The sequence below is a fragment of the Carassius auratus genome, chromosome 29 (assembly GCF_003368295.1).
Source record: "Carassius auratus strain Wakin chromosome 29, ASM336829v1, whole genome shotgun sequence".
Classification (NCBI taxonomy): Eukaryota; Metazoa; Chordata; class Actinopteri; order Cypriniformes; family Cyprinidae; genus Carassius; species Carassius auratus.
In genome coordinates this window covers 18497267-18514748 of record NC_039271.1, presented here as the reverse complement: position 1 = coordinate 18514748, position 17482 = coordinate 18497267, and the positions used below count along the sequence as shown (strand labels likewise).

The 17482-nt window shown below is 35.4% G+C and overlaps 1 protein-coding gene across 2 annotated transcripts in view; it reads left to right on the top strand.

The window, feature by feature from the left end:
* Window positions 1-4784: 4784 nt before the first annotated feature.
* LOC113048268 (protein FAM19A5-like) overlaps window positions 4785-17482 on the top strand; it is a 191591-nt gene continuing 178893 nt past the window's right edge. For both annotated transcript variants that reach the window (XR_003276432.1, XM_026209978.1), the window contains exon 1: window positions 4785-5024. Coding sequence is in view for 1 of the 2 variants with exons in the window: in XM_026209978.1 (XP_026065763.1) it covers window positions 4913-5024 (112 nt within the window). In the remaining variant the exon portion in view is untranslated. The remainder of the gene's footprint in view (window positions 5025-17482) is intronic.

Sequence of the window (17482 nt, the reverse complement as noted above, 5' to 3'; positions counted from 1 at the left end):
TAGAGCCCCAGATGCAGATCCCCTGTAAAGACCTTGTCTCAGAGGAGCACCAGGACAAGACCACAGGAAACAGATGATTCTTCTGCACAATCTGACTTTGCTGCAGCCTGAAATTGGACTACTGGTTTCGTCTGGTCAGAGGAGAACTGGCCCCCCAACTCAGTCTGGTTTCTCCCAAGGTTTTTTTTTTCTCCGTTCTGTCACCGATGGAGTTTCGGTTCCTTGCCGCTGTTGCCTCTGGCTTGCTTAGTTGGGGTCACTTCATCTACAGCGATATCATTGACTTGATTGCAAATAAATGCACAGACACTATTTAACTGAACAGAGATGACATCACTGAATTCAACGTTGAACTGCCTTTAACTATAATTTAGCATTATTGACACACTGTTTTCCAAATGAAAGTTGTTCAGTTGCTTTGACGCAATGTATTTTGTTTAAAGCGCTATATAAATAAAGGTGACTTGACTTGGCTTGACCAAATCGAACTTAATCGTTTGAAACGGCCGCATCTCCTATAAGCATCTTAAACTGTGTTCCGAAGATGAACAGACGTCTTATGGGTTTGGAATGACATGAGGGTTAGTCATTAATGACATCATTTTTATTTTTCAGTGAACTAACCCTTTAACATGTGCTTCTGTATTTTAACATATCACATCTTAAGTTGAGACCTGCGATTAGAAACTTTCTGTAATACACCACCAGATCTATATCTTAACACAATCCTGTCTGTGAACACTACAGGCAGTTCTCAGGAATTGTTTTATTTATTTATTTATTTATTTATTTATTTTGCTCTGATATGCATTTTTAATTGTTAAACTTTTCAAAACATTTATATATTTATGATACAATTAATGTTTTATTTTTTATATTTATTTTTTAATTCTACAGATTTCAGTATATCCTTACTATTTTTCAACATCTATCCAAAAATGCATTGTGCTTTTTTTTGTAAGTTTTACTTACAGGTAGCTACAAGTATAACAGTGAAATCTGGCTGGGTTGTTGTAGCTCTTGAAGCTCTGGTGTTTTACAATACAATTAAAGTTCACTTTCACTTTCATTTTTCACTTTAAAATTTTACACACGTATCCACTTATACATGAAGGAGGTTGTAATCACTGCAAACCCGTGAACGTCCTTGCTTGTAATTTCCCGTCCAGAGCAGAAACACATCCAGGGACCATTTCAGACCCCAATGAAATATATTCATTACCATGCAAATTGGTTTGGGTATCATTGACTAAAAGCATTCGACATACTTCATTTGAAACTATGTAAATGCAATTATTGGGACCATATTCCGAAGAAAGCGAATTTGCCTGCAGATAATTGTGATTGTCTGGATAACATTAAAAGTTTTTTTTTTTTTTATTATTCCAAAAGAAAACCTTCTTGTGATGGAAGCCTCAATGTCATATTATTGTTGACACAGACTTCATTAAGCGATAATAATCTGCTTTTCACGTGGAGTGAATAAGGCGATATTAACAATAGTGTTCATAGAAATGATTTCTATCTTGATTTCCTGTTCATTTACTGCCACGGTAAAATCAATGCAAACATCTGATACAAATGATGCTAAAACATTTGCATGCATTTATACCAAGCACCTAGCACTACGAGACGATTTTTAGCTGGTATCAGAAAGTGATGCTTGATTGCAGGTTTGCATATATCGGCTTGCTTGCAACATCCAAACTCTTGCTGGTTATAGCAAATATAATTTTGTTTTTGGCAGGGTGATTCTAGAAATAATTTAGACTTTCAGAATGGAGCTGTTGTTGAAATTACTGTCTGGATTCCACCCAAGTAAAGAAGTCAATAATCATTGCATTTCCAAGTCATGCAGAGGCTGCAGGCACGATTCTGTAATAAATTAATGTTATAGTATAATAGTGAATCCAAAAAATAATGATCAGTACTTCGACTTGCTTGTTATTCCAGTAAGAATTGGAGATATTTATTTCCCACTCTTTTTAGCCTGGAATTTGTAACAAGTGAACAGTGCTCTATGAATTATGTACCCTACGTTTAATATATTGCAAGACAGCATGCAACCAGACCAATTATCTTAGGTAATCAAGAATCATTTCAGACCAAACCTCAGAGAACATGCTCTCATGTGGATAATGTGCTTCCATTATATCTACAAATAACAATTCTATTTCATACCACAGGCAGAGATTCCCTATTGCCACAACACACACAATGGCCCTTGAAACAAGACACATTGTTTCTGATAAGAAATTACTACACAGGGAAATTACCACAACCACTATCAAAAATGTAAAGAAAAGGTCTGTCTGGATATTTTCTTTTTCTGTGAATGTGAACAAACAAAATGTGGTTTGACTGTTGATTACTCTTGGACTTTACCTAATCAGACTAGGGCATTTGGGAGGTCATTATCTGAGGTCAAAACAGTTGGGTTAGAATTACTTCTATGCAGAGGGATTTTACACTCCATGAAAGCATCTACTGAATGTTAACATAAGTATCTACAAAGCAACGATGAATGAAGCTTTTTGTTGTGTTTTATGTAATGGAAATAAAGATGGATATCAGCACTTATCTTAAAAAATAATGCATTTAAGATGATTAATATATATATATATATATATATATATATATATATATATATATATATATATATATATATATATATATATATATATATATATATAGTCCATTAAGAGAAGGGTTGAAAGTTAAAGAAATGTGTAATGTAATCCAAAGCCACTTTGGAGGGGGTGCAAGATATCATTTTTGAAAATTAAAGGAAATGTATATATATATACCACCAATTTATTAGACCACTAATTTACAAGTATGAAACTACATAAATAGCAGTACTAACATTTAATTTTTAATAAAGCCTTTTTACATGAAAATTAATTTCAGTCAAAATCATTTTACATAAAATTGTGCATGATTTCAGTTAACTCAAAAGTGATAGACGATAGATAGAAATACCTCCATCTTGCAAATGTACAAGCCAGCAGGCCTACAGTCACATTCCTTTAGGTATGGGTACCAAGCCTAAACCGTATTTTCTCACTTTCTTTTGTTGATACTTTAGTTTTGAGGTAATAAAAAGACAGTTATGTGGTGGATGTAGAAATTAAACAATAAAGAGACAATAAGTACAAAAAATGTGTACAAACTATAAAATAAAATAAAATAAAAACATTACTAGTCCATTAGGTGAGTTTATATTTCAATAATTTAAGTATTAGAAGTGTCATTATATTGTTCCAAAGTTGAAATTGTGAATATATCAAGAAGAGTGATGTGAAAGGTCAACACTCAGTCGATCACAAGTGACTACATAAAGAGGTGTTCCTGCTAAGTAGTGCACTGCATAAATACAGGGAGACAGAGCAGTGTAGACTCCTGAAATGGGCGCAGTGGAATGAAAACTTACACTTTAAAGAGGCAGGGAAAGGATGGAACACCTCAAAGCATCTGCAAAGCTGTGTGGCATGTTTAAATCCAGTTCATGTCTCCGCTATGAGTCAATCAACTCCCTCTCTCTCTCTCTCTCTCTCTCTCTCTCTCTCTCTCTCTCCCCCTCTCTCTATCTCTCTCTCTCTCTGTATAGATACCCCCCCCCCACACACACACACATTTTTTTTTTTTTTGCATTGCATTGCATTGCATTGCAAGTGACTATAAGATTCCTAAAATGGCCATTTTGTAATGACTATAGTGTGGGTGGGAGCTGTCCAGATCCTTTGGTGCTGAAATGTTCCTCAAAGCTGTCCTCTGCTCGGAATTTTTGTTGTTTTTAGTTATTTATTTTAAACGTTTTATTTAACCATAAAAATAAAAAATAAAATAATAAAGTTTTTATTAAGTATTTTGAATTGGAAGGACAAAGATGCTGTCCTCATAAACCACCTTCATATTGTAATAACTGTGACATACCCTTGGAATTTGTGTCTTAATAAACTACCCAAACCAGTGCACGCCCGCACGCTCTCTCTCTCTCACTCTCTCTCTCTCACACACACACACACACACACACACACACACACACACACACACACACACACACACACACAACCTGCTAACAATACATTATGAATAATGCAGCATACGAAACTGATTGATAAAGTAAAAGATACAAATGTGATGGGGTAAAATAATCTGTATGCTAAAGTAAAAACAGCGTTTAGATGTCTGCTCTCTAGTTTGACGCATCAAAATGAGAACTTTCCCGTTGTAATCAAGAAAGACGGCTGCATTGATAGATTAAACTGGTTCCTTAATTATAACGTTTAGAGTGTTTTTTTTTGTTGTTTTTTTTTTACCGTCGTCGCTCGCATGCAGTGTAAGTAAAAGTTGAGGCGGCACGAAGTTTCAGTTCATGTATCGCTCTGCGCAGCTTAAGAGCTCTATAGATTTTTGCATTTCATTTGCATCTGCATTTCATCACTTCGATCCCCTAAATTTTCCAAATCCAGATATTTGCGATGACATCTTTTTTTTGGGGGGGTGGGGGGTTTGAGAGAAATCAAACATGGTTCTCACAGACCAACCGAGCAGCTCTTTAGCTAGTTCTCACGGCGTTGCGACATAAATGATTTAATCTGTACCAAGTATATTTGGTTTCTCTATACATATATTTGACGTGGCAGAAACTGTGCAGTCATCAGTTTTATATTTATGGCAAAATCTGAATTCACTCGCCTTTTTGGATTATATGTTTCCCAGGATACTGAACACAGAACTGATCACAGGTAGCCTATACTTACTGGACTTAAAACTACCGAGGGGCTTTGGAAATGAGCGGTCCGTTTTCAAAATGTCTTTTTTTAAGAATCACTCGTGGAGAGAGACGTTTCCTTAGAGAACGGGAGGGTTTGTAACATTTATCTCCGATTTCACGACACGCGTTTCCATGGCTCCGGTGGTCAGATCGATTAAGTGCAAGGATGCGATTAACTGGCCGAGGATGTCGACAACTTTCTGGGCTGTGCTACTGTTGACGGCGCTACTGATCGTGTACTGCGGTGAGTTTGCGGTGTGTGCGATGCGCCTTCTACACGTGTAAGGGTCATTGCTTTGACTTTAAGGATAATGTATACTGTCTGTCGAGTCACTCACTCACAAATACAAACAAAAGCGTGGCTCCTTCAAGAGAGATGAGCTCATGGAAACGGAATTGCCAAAGCATGTCCTATGCAACATACGTCTTTAACTTGCCACTCAAGGGCAGGGAACATATGATCTAGAAATATATCTGCTGGATGATAGTATTTTCCTTTGACTCCACAAAACACACACACACACACACACACACACACACAAAAAACACTGACATCCCTTCATCTAATTGCAAAGATAAGATAATTAATAATAATAAGAAGAAGAAGAATAATACACAAGTACAGACATACAAACACAGAGACATGCAAAGGTAAACTCACACAACCCCTCTCATTAACACCAAAACACGATTGGTGTCTTGAAACCTCCCAGAGAATTGAATTCTGCCCCTGGTGTTTAATTATTCATTTTACACGTAATACACTGGATACACTGCACTATTACAGTCTTGTTTATCTATAACACAATTTCCAATCTTATAACTGTTGCATAAATATTCATAAAGACCTTATATTATCTTATAATATATTCATAAGAAAATACCATTCCTTTGAAACCACTTTACTATTACACCTAGTTGCAAAATACTATGTAGGCCTATTCAGACCATATGATATTAAGAAATATGTAATATGAAACGACTTTTTTTGAGCTTGAGTTGATTCATTATTTGAGCCAAGATGCTATATATATATTATTTATTATTATTATTATTATTATTATTATTATTATTATTATTATTATTATTATTATTTAGTCAGTACTTTAGTAGAAGTTCAAAAGACTGTACTACAACACATCCACACATACATGTAGAAATTAATTTAATGCACACAAAGACAGACATCTGAATCAGTGAATTGTATGTCTAGAAATGTAGCACTGTTTTTCTGTCAGAGGACTGGCTGGTTAACAATATATCTTAGAGGATGTTTAACCTCAAAATCTGAATGCAAATATGTGCATAGATGTTTCCACATTCACTCAATTTATCTCCGGCGATGGCATGATTTATTCTCTGCTTGGCTGCGATCAATGTACTGGATGTTTGTTGTAGTTAACAGTCTATTTAGTTATTTTATTTAGGTGTCTGTTTCCGTTTGTCTATCTGAGCAAATCAGCTTATGCAGCTCTGCCCTGACCTGCTTGTTTTCTGTGATATTAATCTTCATTTAGATGGGATGCCCACCACAAGACATCTATGTCTGAGTTAATGTCAAGACCCAGACTGGCACCTCACAGCTCGAGCTGGTATTATTTGCAGAGGAGATTGAAAGCATATACACAGGGACACAAACCAAGCTCTGATAGTTGATTTGTTATAGTGAGCCCTGTATGATGAATGCACACACACAACCGAAATTAAGTCTGCATTCCCACTAGTGATTCAATGTGTCGCTGCCTCTTTATATTAGCATCTCTCAGAAAAATATTGTTAAAGTATCAGTTACACAGGTCATCCTTGTACAGGAGATTGTGTTTGTTTCGAAAAGCAACAGAGGAAATGTATTGGTTAGTTGAGGTTAGTGATAGCAGAAAGGTACTAAAAAATTATATCAAGCAATATGATGTGATGACAAAAACTGTTTGTAATGACTGTTTAATGAATGATATAGGGAGGGCTTAGTTCTGTCCGCTGGCTCCCTCATCTGGATGCTACTCGACTTGCGTTTGTTCCACGTTCGATGCAAAGATGCATTGTTCAAACTTGTGTTCCATTTGGTGCAGAAACACAGAATAATTGCAGTACTTTAGATTCTGCTAATGCAAATACCTCTATTAATGTCACATACTAATATTGCTCACAAAGAGTTTTTTGTGGATTAATGGATTAATACCCAAGTATTAACAACTGCGTAGGAACACACTAAAAACCACCCAGAACACACTAAAATAATGACACTGAGTTCTGGATGGATAAGCATATTTTATTTTCTGTAAACATAAACATGTAATTAGTCAAATATTAACTGTTATAGTGTGTATTTCTTATAAATTCTTTAACTATAAAACTATATTTACTTTTTTTTTCATTGTGTAAAAATTATATTTCAAGTATATTATCTAACTATATAACACTTATATAAATATATTTTATATAAATATAAAATTATTCAGACATAATGAATTATTCAGAGTAATATCAGAATATACACATACAATATGAGCAGTAAAACACATTGATGACATCCAGTATGTTTATATATATATATATATATATATATATATATATATATATATATATATATATATATATATATAATGATTATTATGTCATTAGTATGTAGTGTGTTTTATGATTGTATATTTCTGCAAATGCTCAGACAGCCTGACCATCATTAAAATAAGATGTAGCAGAAAGCATATGGTGCTTTGTGTCTGAGAGTGTGTGTGCTAATATTCACTGGCTATGTTCCTGTGAATAAATAAAAAGGGAGAAAAGAAATACCAATAGAAAGCGAGCTAAAATGGGGAAACAGCAAAACATATATGAAAAGAAAAAAAAGAGATGAGCGCTCCTTGGTCTCCTCCTCCATCATGCCTCCCACAGGGTCAATTATGTGCCCTGATGAATCATACCTGCTACAGGCCCGGCCTGCATTGCCATAGCCCCGCCCACTGAAAGCATCCCACAATGCACTGCAGTACATTCACACATCCACCACAGAAACAGCCCATGTAGTCTGACACATCGCTCAAACATTTGCAAATAGTCACATGCACACATGAACACTCATGGTATGTGGCTATTATCAAAACCATTTAAGAGCACAAACAGAAGCCATTTTTGGTTATTAAGGACTACCATTTGACATCTGCTAGATACTGCTGAATGTTTTAGTTTTAAAGCAAAAAAAAAGGAAAGGAAAGGAAAGAAAGAAATGTTGTATGTGGTACAAAAAGCATTGAGTTGTTATAAAATCCTTGGCTATTTTAAAGTTACCAAAGGCCCTTTCCAGTGCACAAGCAATTCAACAACTGTCTTCATTAAAGGGTAAAGATGTGGGCTCATGGAACTTGTCAAGTTTTCTGTCTGGCCTATCATGGCACATCATGAAAATCTTACAAAAACAAAGGCATCTTAATGGATGAATATTTGACCAGCTCAGAGGACTTACAAGTTTTTTTGTCCATAGTCGTGACTTATGTGCAAGGGAAAAAATATATATGTATATACAATATATTCGCAAAATTAAAATGCATGTAACACATTGTGAAACTTAAAAAATGTCTGTTCTTCAGAAAAATATCTGGTAACCACTGTTGGGAACGTTACTTAAAAAAATTAATTAGTTATAGTTACTCACTACTTGTTCCAAAAAGTAACTGAGTTAGTAACTGAATTACTGTTACACAAGTCAGTTAAAATGAGTAGAACAGACAGGTACATAACTTTCAATATTTATTGCACGTCAACAGACAGCAAGAGTTTTATCCTGCACTTCAAGTATTATCTTTGTATGAAAAGTGGTTTTGGGCTCTAGCTTTGTAGATGCGTGTTTATCAGTTGCAAAGTTACTTACAGTTAGTAGAATATCTAAGTGGATCAAAATAAATTTTAACCAGTGGTCTATAGAAAAACCTTTCGATTTACCATGTGCTGGTAATTATTATTATTATTTTTTTTCTGCTCTGTGCTGTTTCATGATAAATCTGATAGACAGACAGACAGACATACATACAGACTAGATAGATAGATGGATAGATAGATAGATATAAAGATAGATAGTGTTCATTAATGTGAACCTGATTGACAGACATCTCCTCCAGGCTCTCATAAATTTGATCACTAATCGCTGTTTAAATCTGCGTGTTATACCATACATTCCTTTACATTTGGTATTAGTTTTAATAGGCACATAGCTTGCATAAAACATCACTTTTAACACAAGGGTTTTCTTCATTTAAGGGGACATGTGTGCTCCTAACCATCTGGCTCCATTCTTGGTTGTTGTATCGATGAGGGTGTGAATTTTAATGATCAGTTGTAACCTCAAACCCACACGCACTGTTTGAGGGTAGTAGGAAGACAGGAAAGACTATTAACATACTTGCGGGGCTGTTAAAAAGACTCCACTTCTTTATAACTGAGGAAACCAATTGCTTGAAAGAAAATGCCACCCTGGCGTTTTGAATTCCTGGAGGGCTCCATCAACGCGTGGTCGCTCACAGGCTGGGACAGGAAATGTCTGGGGTGGAAACACTGCTGAGAAGTGGATGAAAGATTAAGAAAAGGAATAAAAGAGAGAAGCAGACAGTAAAACTGTTAAGACTAACTTTCCACAAAGAGGGCACTTTTTGGTTTTCCATTACTATTTATTATTATTATTATTATTATTATTATTATTATTAATAAGTTAAATCAATTTATTTTTATAATAAATTGTTTATTACTAGAAAATAACAAAATCATACAGTGACAATCAACAGATTTGCATAAAGAGCTACTCAAATGTAAAGAAGGCTGCAAAGAAAGAAGGCTTTGATTCTGAATGTATGTGGAGATGTTGTGTGTTTAGTTGTGAAAGTGAAAATACTTTGTTGACCTTTCAAAAAAGGGCACTACTAGAAATCGGTGGTTAAGTTGTATTTACAGTTTCAGTACAGTTCAACCCAAATATTCAGATGTGTGTAATTCATTTTATTGATGACTGTTTCCTCATCCTGGGAGAGTAGACTACAATGCCGGGTGTTCTGACTTACAGTCTGTAAGTACGTTTACATATTTAAAGGATTTGCCACTAATGATAAAAAAAATCAGAGTTTTAAGCAGTGTAAAGTAGCACTAATAATGAATAGGGGTGCTCCGATCATGATCGGCCGATCGTTAATGCGCATCTTGTCAGTAAAGCTGGTTCTCTAATCAGCGGTTAATTCCATCAGGTGCGTGATTTCACATAGAGCAGCTGTTACTACACAGAGCCGTTGTTAACTGAGAAGATGCGCCAAAAAACTCTGAAAATTAACGTGATTTGCGCATCTTCTCTATTAACAACGGCTCTGTGTAGTAACAGCTGCTCTATGAGAAATCACGCACCTGATGGAATTAACCGCTGATTAGAAAACCGGCTTTACTGACGAGATGCGCATAACGATCGGCCGATCGTGATCGGAGCACCCCTAATAATGAACGAAACTTTATAAAACTGAGCGTAACTTTTTCAAAAACTATCAAAAATATGCCATAACAAAAGAAGAAAAAAAAGAAGAAATTCTTTGTTAATGTTTTTCAAAGATTCGTTTTCGCTAATCGTGGATCCTGAATTCATTGCCACAGTGTGCAACAGTTTGTTGCAGGGTATTATTGTGATTCAGTAGCACAAGCTTACTTCAGGCTGCCTTGAAGGACAAGAGCTCAACTTTACAGACTGAGACGATCGAAGGTCAAACATTATTTACATATTTAGTAATACAAATCACAATCACGAGAGCTTTCCAATATGTGTCTGTGTACTTCCCTGTCAGAGAGCACCTGCCCATCAAAAGCTCACTATCCAATCAGAGTAGATCACTGTTAAGTTCACCCCCACGAGAGATTTGTGTCAAAACACCAAACGGAAAACTGCGAAATGTAAGTGAAATCTCTGGCAATGAATTCAGAATCCACGATTAGCGAAAACGAATCTTTGAAAAAACATTAACAAAGAATGAAGTATATTTGAAGAGTCTGTTAAATTTGTGCAACTGAGTTAATTTTTTTTGTTTTCATTGTTTTTTTTCTTCTTTTGTAATGGCATATTTTTGATAGTTTCTGAAAAAGTTACATTCAGTTTTATAAAGTGCCGTTCATTATTATTGAAACAAATGTAATTCCATAAATATTCAAAATCTGTTTGGCTTACATCTATCTCTACCATGTTACTAGTCTATATTTAAAACCCAGTTTACAACAATTGCTTTTCATTCTAATTTGTACTTTTAACACTAGCATTTTTTAGTATGTAAGATGCAAAAATAAATAAATAAATAAATATGGTCAAGTTTTCAACAATTCTGTTCTCTTAATTATGGGATGGCTCTCTAATTCTGTCCACTGTTGCTGGCAACCCCTAGCCAGCAGGGGAAATGAACCCCTGAGATATTTGTTCAACTGATGCTGTCTAATTCCAGCATATATTCATTCTCATAAAACACGACCTTGTTAAGTCTCATTTCTGGCTTCCTGAAGCTAAGGCTTTCCTTTTCCACCCTCCTCAAAGCACTGCCGCGTGAAAGATTCTGTTGTATCTCTGCCGTGCATGAGAATTATATGAGGGGCACGTGGGGGTTGCAGTAGTCATTACATTACAACAACTGTGATCTTGTTAAAACATGTTATACGACACTGGCAGCACAATTAATGTGTTCTTTAATACATTCTGTTTCAAGACTCTGCCTTGCTATTGTACTGCACCTTTAAAAGTCTCACAACTTTAAATGGTTGTTATATAGCATTGTCATTGTTTTTCATCAATCCATCCCCCAAGTAAAAATCATCAGTCCAGCTGCTTAGAGAAGTTGCATACTTCTCAAAACAAAATTGGGCTATTATTCATGCATGTAGGACAAACTGAATTTACTCTGCACTAATCGACCTCATATTGATTTATCTCATGCACTAGGTAATGCTATATGAAACTAATCTTCTTACAACTGTAAACAATATGCATATTTTTCTTTATAGAAGTGATTCCAACAGCTTGACAGCCAGTTCACACTGATATCTACAGTTATTTTAATTTAAATATGCATATGGTGTGACCATGATTTGTCAGTTCTGAAGCAATTTAGTATCTCAACTAGCCTGCTCCAGAGTTTCTTAATTTGTAGAATAGGAATTGTGCACCTGCAATGAAGAATTTGAGAAGGTGTAACTGTTGTGTTGTGTTTGTGGGAGAGAAAGAAATGTCTACAGGTTTGCAACTCTTAAATGATTTCTTTATGTGACTTCAAATTTACTTATAAACATGTGTGGCTTTTCTCTACAACTACAAATCGCACTGTCACAGGTGTTCAGTTGTTTTGACTCAAAAATACCTCCATACATGCTGTGATTGCTTATTTAAATTTTAAATATGTCAGTGCTCAATAATGTAACATTGTAACACTTGGTTTGGAAATAACTAAGTCACACTTTTTGAGATCCTACTGTTTCTGCGAACTAAAACACAGTTCTGGTCATAAGTTTACATACCCCTTGCACAATATACAACATGTTTCTAATAATAACAAAATAAGAGGGAACATGAATTTTTTTTTATTTTTTATTACTGTCCTGAATAAAGTATTCCACATAACAGATGGTTACATATACTGTTGTTGTTTATGAATCCCTTGATTGTTCAGAGCAGTTCAACTGCCCACTGTGGTTCAGAAAAATCCTCCAGCTCCTGCACATTCTTTGGTTTTCCAGCATCTTCTGCATGTTTCCAGCAGTGACTGGATGATTTTAAGATCCATATATTCACACTACTTAGCAGAATAGAGGGACTCATAAACAACTATTACATAAGGTGAAAACATTTACAGACGCTCAAGATAGCAACGTGATGACACAGGGGTGTAAACTTTTGAACAGGATGATGATGTGCACATTTCTCTTCTTCTTCTTCTTCTTCTTCTTCTTCTTCTTTTTTAAAGATCATATTTATCACTTAGTATTGCCCTTCATAAGTTACATAAAATACTTACATGCTTCCCAGAAGACTAAATTACCCCGATCATCAAATTAAAAAAGTTAACACTCCCAGCTCTTATTGCATCATGTTGCCAAAATGTAATATACTTTTATAGTGTTGACATCTCTACTAATATGGTACAAGGAACTTGTCTATTGTGAGTAAATTAGCTATTTTTGGATTCACTATACCACAGGGGTATAGTATATGTGGACTATATTATTTCATAAAAAAAATATATATATATATATATATATATATGCTTGTTTTTGTCACAATTTGTAACTGATAGTTCACATAAAATGAAGTTGGCCTGCTCTGACCTGTGACATATTCTATAATTAAGCTATTAAAGCATGTTGGTAATTTATGTGCATTTATTAAGCAAGCAGCATTTATGAGCTCACAGTAATTGAGTGCCATGGAACTTTTTTGGACTGCCACCGAATTATCTCTGTATTTTGTTTGTAATTCCCACAATAAGATGAAGCATGCTTGAAGGAAGTAACTTCAAGTGCAGCTATGCATGAAGGAATTAGAGATAAGAGTGTTGTCCACAAGACAATAGCATTTGTCTTGCAGTGCAATGCACCATTAAAAACAGGGAAGGACAAACCATCACTTGTGCAGTGCCAGGATTCATTTCACATGCAGATATTCATGTGTGTTGTGTATCAAATACATTATCTGATGCAGAAGAAATTAAATAAACAATTGGCCAGGAGCTCAGCGGGGGCATAACGATGGCTGGAAAAGGTGTGGCTAATCACTGTAAAGCATCTCCTCTAACACACAACACTTGGCCAGTAATCTAATGCACACATTATTTAGCCTGCATCTATTAAAAGAAAGCTGCATGAGAGTTATCGCCCAGGTTTCACTGTATTGTAAAATAGCGCATTAGGCAGATGATATCACGGTGTATGAAATGATTATGCATGCTTGCAGAAAAGTGGAAGAGGCCAGCTTAATTAAATGCAAGGTCTTGGTTATACATCACTGGCTCTCTGCTCAGCCCTTTTAACCAAAATGGCTGTTATTTTTAAAAGCAAAAAGCTGAGAGGAAGCTTTTCCACTTTTCCTGTTCTACACACTCTTCTGTTTTGTAAAGGGGGTGGATGACAGGGGGTGTGGGGGGCCAAAATTTAGCTTCCATTTTCTGCTCTGCTGCTCACATGCATGCCAAGCAAGGCAATTATATTTCAGTCAGTATAAGTCTTGGTTTTGCAGATCTGTCAATCTGTCTAAACGGACAAAAGGGAATTGTAATTGCATAACCTTGAGAAAAAAAGAAAAAAAAAAAACATTTGCGTTTTACTCAAAAATGGAACAAAGTAAGTGGCCTGATAGTTAAAAATCTAGTTTATTTTCCTAGGTCTAAAAAATGTTCATCCAAAAAATGGAAATGTTGTCATTTACGCATGTTCTTTTTGGCTTTCTCACCTCAGCACATAAGACATTAGGGCAGAATATTCAGCCATTTGGAACATTGGAAATGTAAACTAAAGGAATGAGTGGAAATTCAACTACATGAATGACAAAATAGATGTATTCTGAGTTTACAAAGCCATACAATACCTTTGGGTTAGAGACCAAAGTTTAAACTATGTACTGAAATCCATGTCCAGTTTTTATATATTTAGTCATATGAAACCAATGTTTTTATATTGCTTTGTAATTCCATGCATTTGTTCTCTAAAAGCTTGTCCAATTTATTTTCTAGTGCTAGTGGATGCTAAGTTGGTACTGTGATAAATGTATTTGTCCATCTGTGCTCCTGTCATGGATACACTGGAGAATGAGTGAGGAAACGTAGGAGAATACTTCAGAAATAGACTTTAAATCATCAACGGACATGTATATAAACTAAATAAGTTCCTGAACATTTAACATTCAGCAGCAGATAAAGCAAACTAAGGACTGGGAATGCTTTAAATACACAGACCCAATGGGACACAGAGCTAGGAACTAATACGCATGACAAAGACAGGAAGGACCAAATAAGGAGAACCCGGAAAACAAACATGTGACCGCTCCTACACATATGACTGTGTGTCCACTCACACCTCCACTTCTGTCATCAAATTTGCAGATGATACAGTTGTGATGGGCCTCATCTCCAACAATAATGAGGCTGCGCCCTTATGAAACAAAAATATATTGCAGTATATTGGAAAATATATTTTCCTTTCGTAAGGGGCCTACCTTGATGAGGTAGAGAGTCTGACATCATGGTGCCAAACAAACAGTCTCTTTCTGAATGTCAGCAAAACCAAGGAGCTGGTCTATATCGGGGCTATAGAAAGTATATTGACTACTGACTTGTGGTATGGAAACAGTTCAGCCCAGGATCCTAAAGCCCTGCAAAGAGTAGTGCGCTCTGCTGAGCGCATCCCCAGCACATCTCTCCCATCTCTGCAAGACATCCACATTAGGAGATGTAAATCTAGGGTTGTAAAGATCCTTAAAGACCCCACTCACCTTGGAAATCCACTGTTTTGTCTGCTACAGTCAGGCAGATGTTTCCACAGTCTGATGGCAACAACTCAGGGGAAATCTCTTCGCTCACGCTATCAGAGAACTAAACAATGGACATTAAACGCACTACACTTTAGAGACTCTGGTTGTGTAGGGTTGCCCAATAACTCTTTGCACACTGCACTTTTTCATGACAACCTAACTATGCGACTCATTTGCACATTGTTTACATCTCAGCACATCATCTGTATAGTAGTATCTGTTTAGTAGGTTAATATATTGTGTATATTTCAGTATTTGTTTTTAATTATCTTTTTATTTTATTTTCTTGTATATTTCATTATTTGTTTTTAATTTTCACTTTTTTTCCCCTACAGTCTAAAAAGAGTATTCCAGACCTACATTTCACAGCTTTTTTGTATGTCATATAACTTGTACGTGACAAATAAAATCTTGAATCTACATATTGCATTTTATTTATTTATTTATTTATTTCGGAATAAAAAACTGAACCTGTTTTGACAGAAGATGTGCAGATTCAGTGTGCTGTGGATTTTATACTGAGCATCTCTGCAAGTCACTTAATTTCAGCCTGCAGTCACATCTGCATGCAGTGCAGATAGTCTATTGTGTCCCACTCTCTCTTAGCCTGGCATAATTGAATTATGCCAAAGTGGAGTCTTGCAGCCTCTGAATAATGTAACAACACTCCTCTTTTGGCATGTAAAAGAAATCTGGTAGTGTTTGAACAATTATGGCAGACTGCAGACCCTCTATACTCCCTCACAATTTATGTAACCTCAGACAAGCATAGATGTGGAGTTTGCATGCTACTCTAATCCCATTAAACTCACAGTAAACTTGGGAGAATGGAAGACCTGAACCTTTCAAAAACTTCCATTCATTTATATAAAGATCAGATAGAGGGTTTTTTTTTTTTTTTTTTTTTTTTTTTTTTTTTTTTTTTTTAGGCAATTTGCATTCTGGGATTACCTGCCTGCCTGCCTGATCTTCACTGGAAGCTTCAAACCCAATTTAGGCAGAACAAAGACTGCAAACGTCAGGCAATGTGAATGCACTTTGCTAACATGGGACTTGTATTAAATCTAATATCTTGTTTATTTTAATGCAGATATGTCAGAGTTTATTCTAGAACGTACAGTATAATGCAGGGTAAACTCTTGGCTCCCAACAGAAAAGGAGCAGTCTTAAAGAAATTGTCTACAATACCAGACTAATGTGCTGAGACAACTACATTATATGTGAGCCCAATGGAAGACAAATGAAAGATAGGGGGTGTGGTGGAAGGAGTGTTATGTGAGTGTTAGGGAAAGCTTAGAAAGCCATTATTCATAGAAATTGGTCATGGTAGAGTAGGGCTGGGTGATAAGATGGTATATTGTATACACGTGGCGGTGGATGTGTCAGATGGTAAAGATTTTCTATTGAAGCCATTTATATTGCGGTTGACATAGCTGCATGGCTAATATTGAGTACAACTGGTTGGTTATATAGAAGTTATATAGAAACATATGAAAAAAAAGTGTATTAAATGGGTTTTGTTAAGCAAAATGATTTAGTTGTTTATGATAACTAAATGAATATATAATTCAACTGATGTGCAGTCATGCGTTTGCAGGTATGATGGAATTTGGTTGTTAATCTGTTAATAAGAGTTTTACTGCAATTACTATTTTGTTTTTTGTACATAATGTGAAAATATCTTACGTACAATCATTCTTTTTTTATTAAATAATATTTGTTTATTTATTTAGTCCATTAAATTGCAAATAAATAAATAAATAAACAAACAAATAAGCAAGCAAGCAAGCATCAGCACGTTCATGTTTCACATACTTTATTTGAATTTATGATAACTATATCTATGTGAAACTATTCACCTGGTACAAACCTACTCATATTGCATGAGTAACTGCAAACATGGTCATACCACCCAAGCCTGCTAGATAGCAACTGTCATTCTAGAAAATGCCATCAACTATACATTAAGGTAAAAATGGGTGCAATGCCAGCTTTTTAGTTTTCATTGGTTCAGAAGGGGTTTTTAACTGGTTTTACGTGCTGTGGCCAAATTCCACAGTTCTAAGGAAGTAATGCTAACAAAGGAGAGTGAGAAAAATTGATTTGATAATCCACTGTGCATTAATTTATGATCTTGTCAGTATAGGAAGTTTAATTTCCCCTAAATTTTTAACACAATTTAA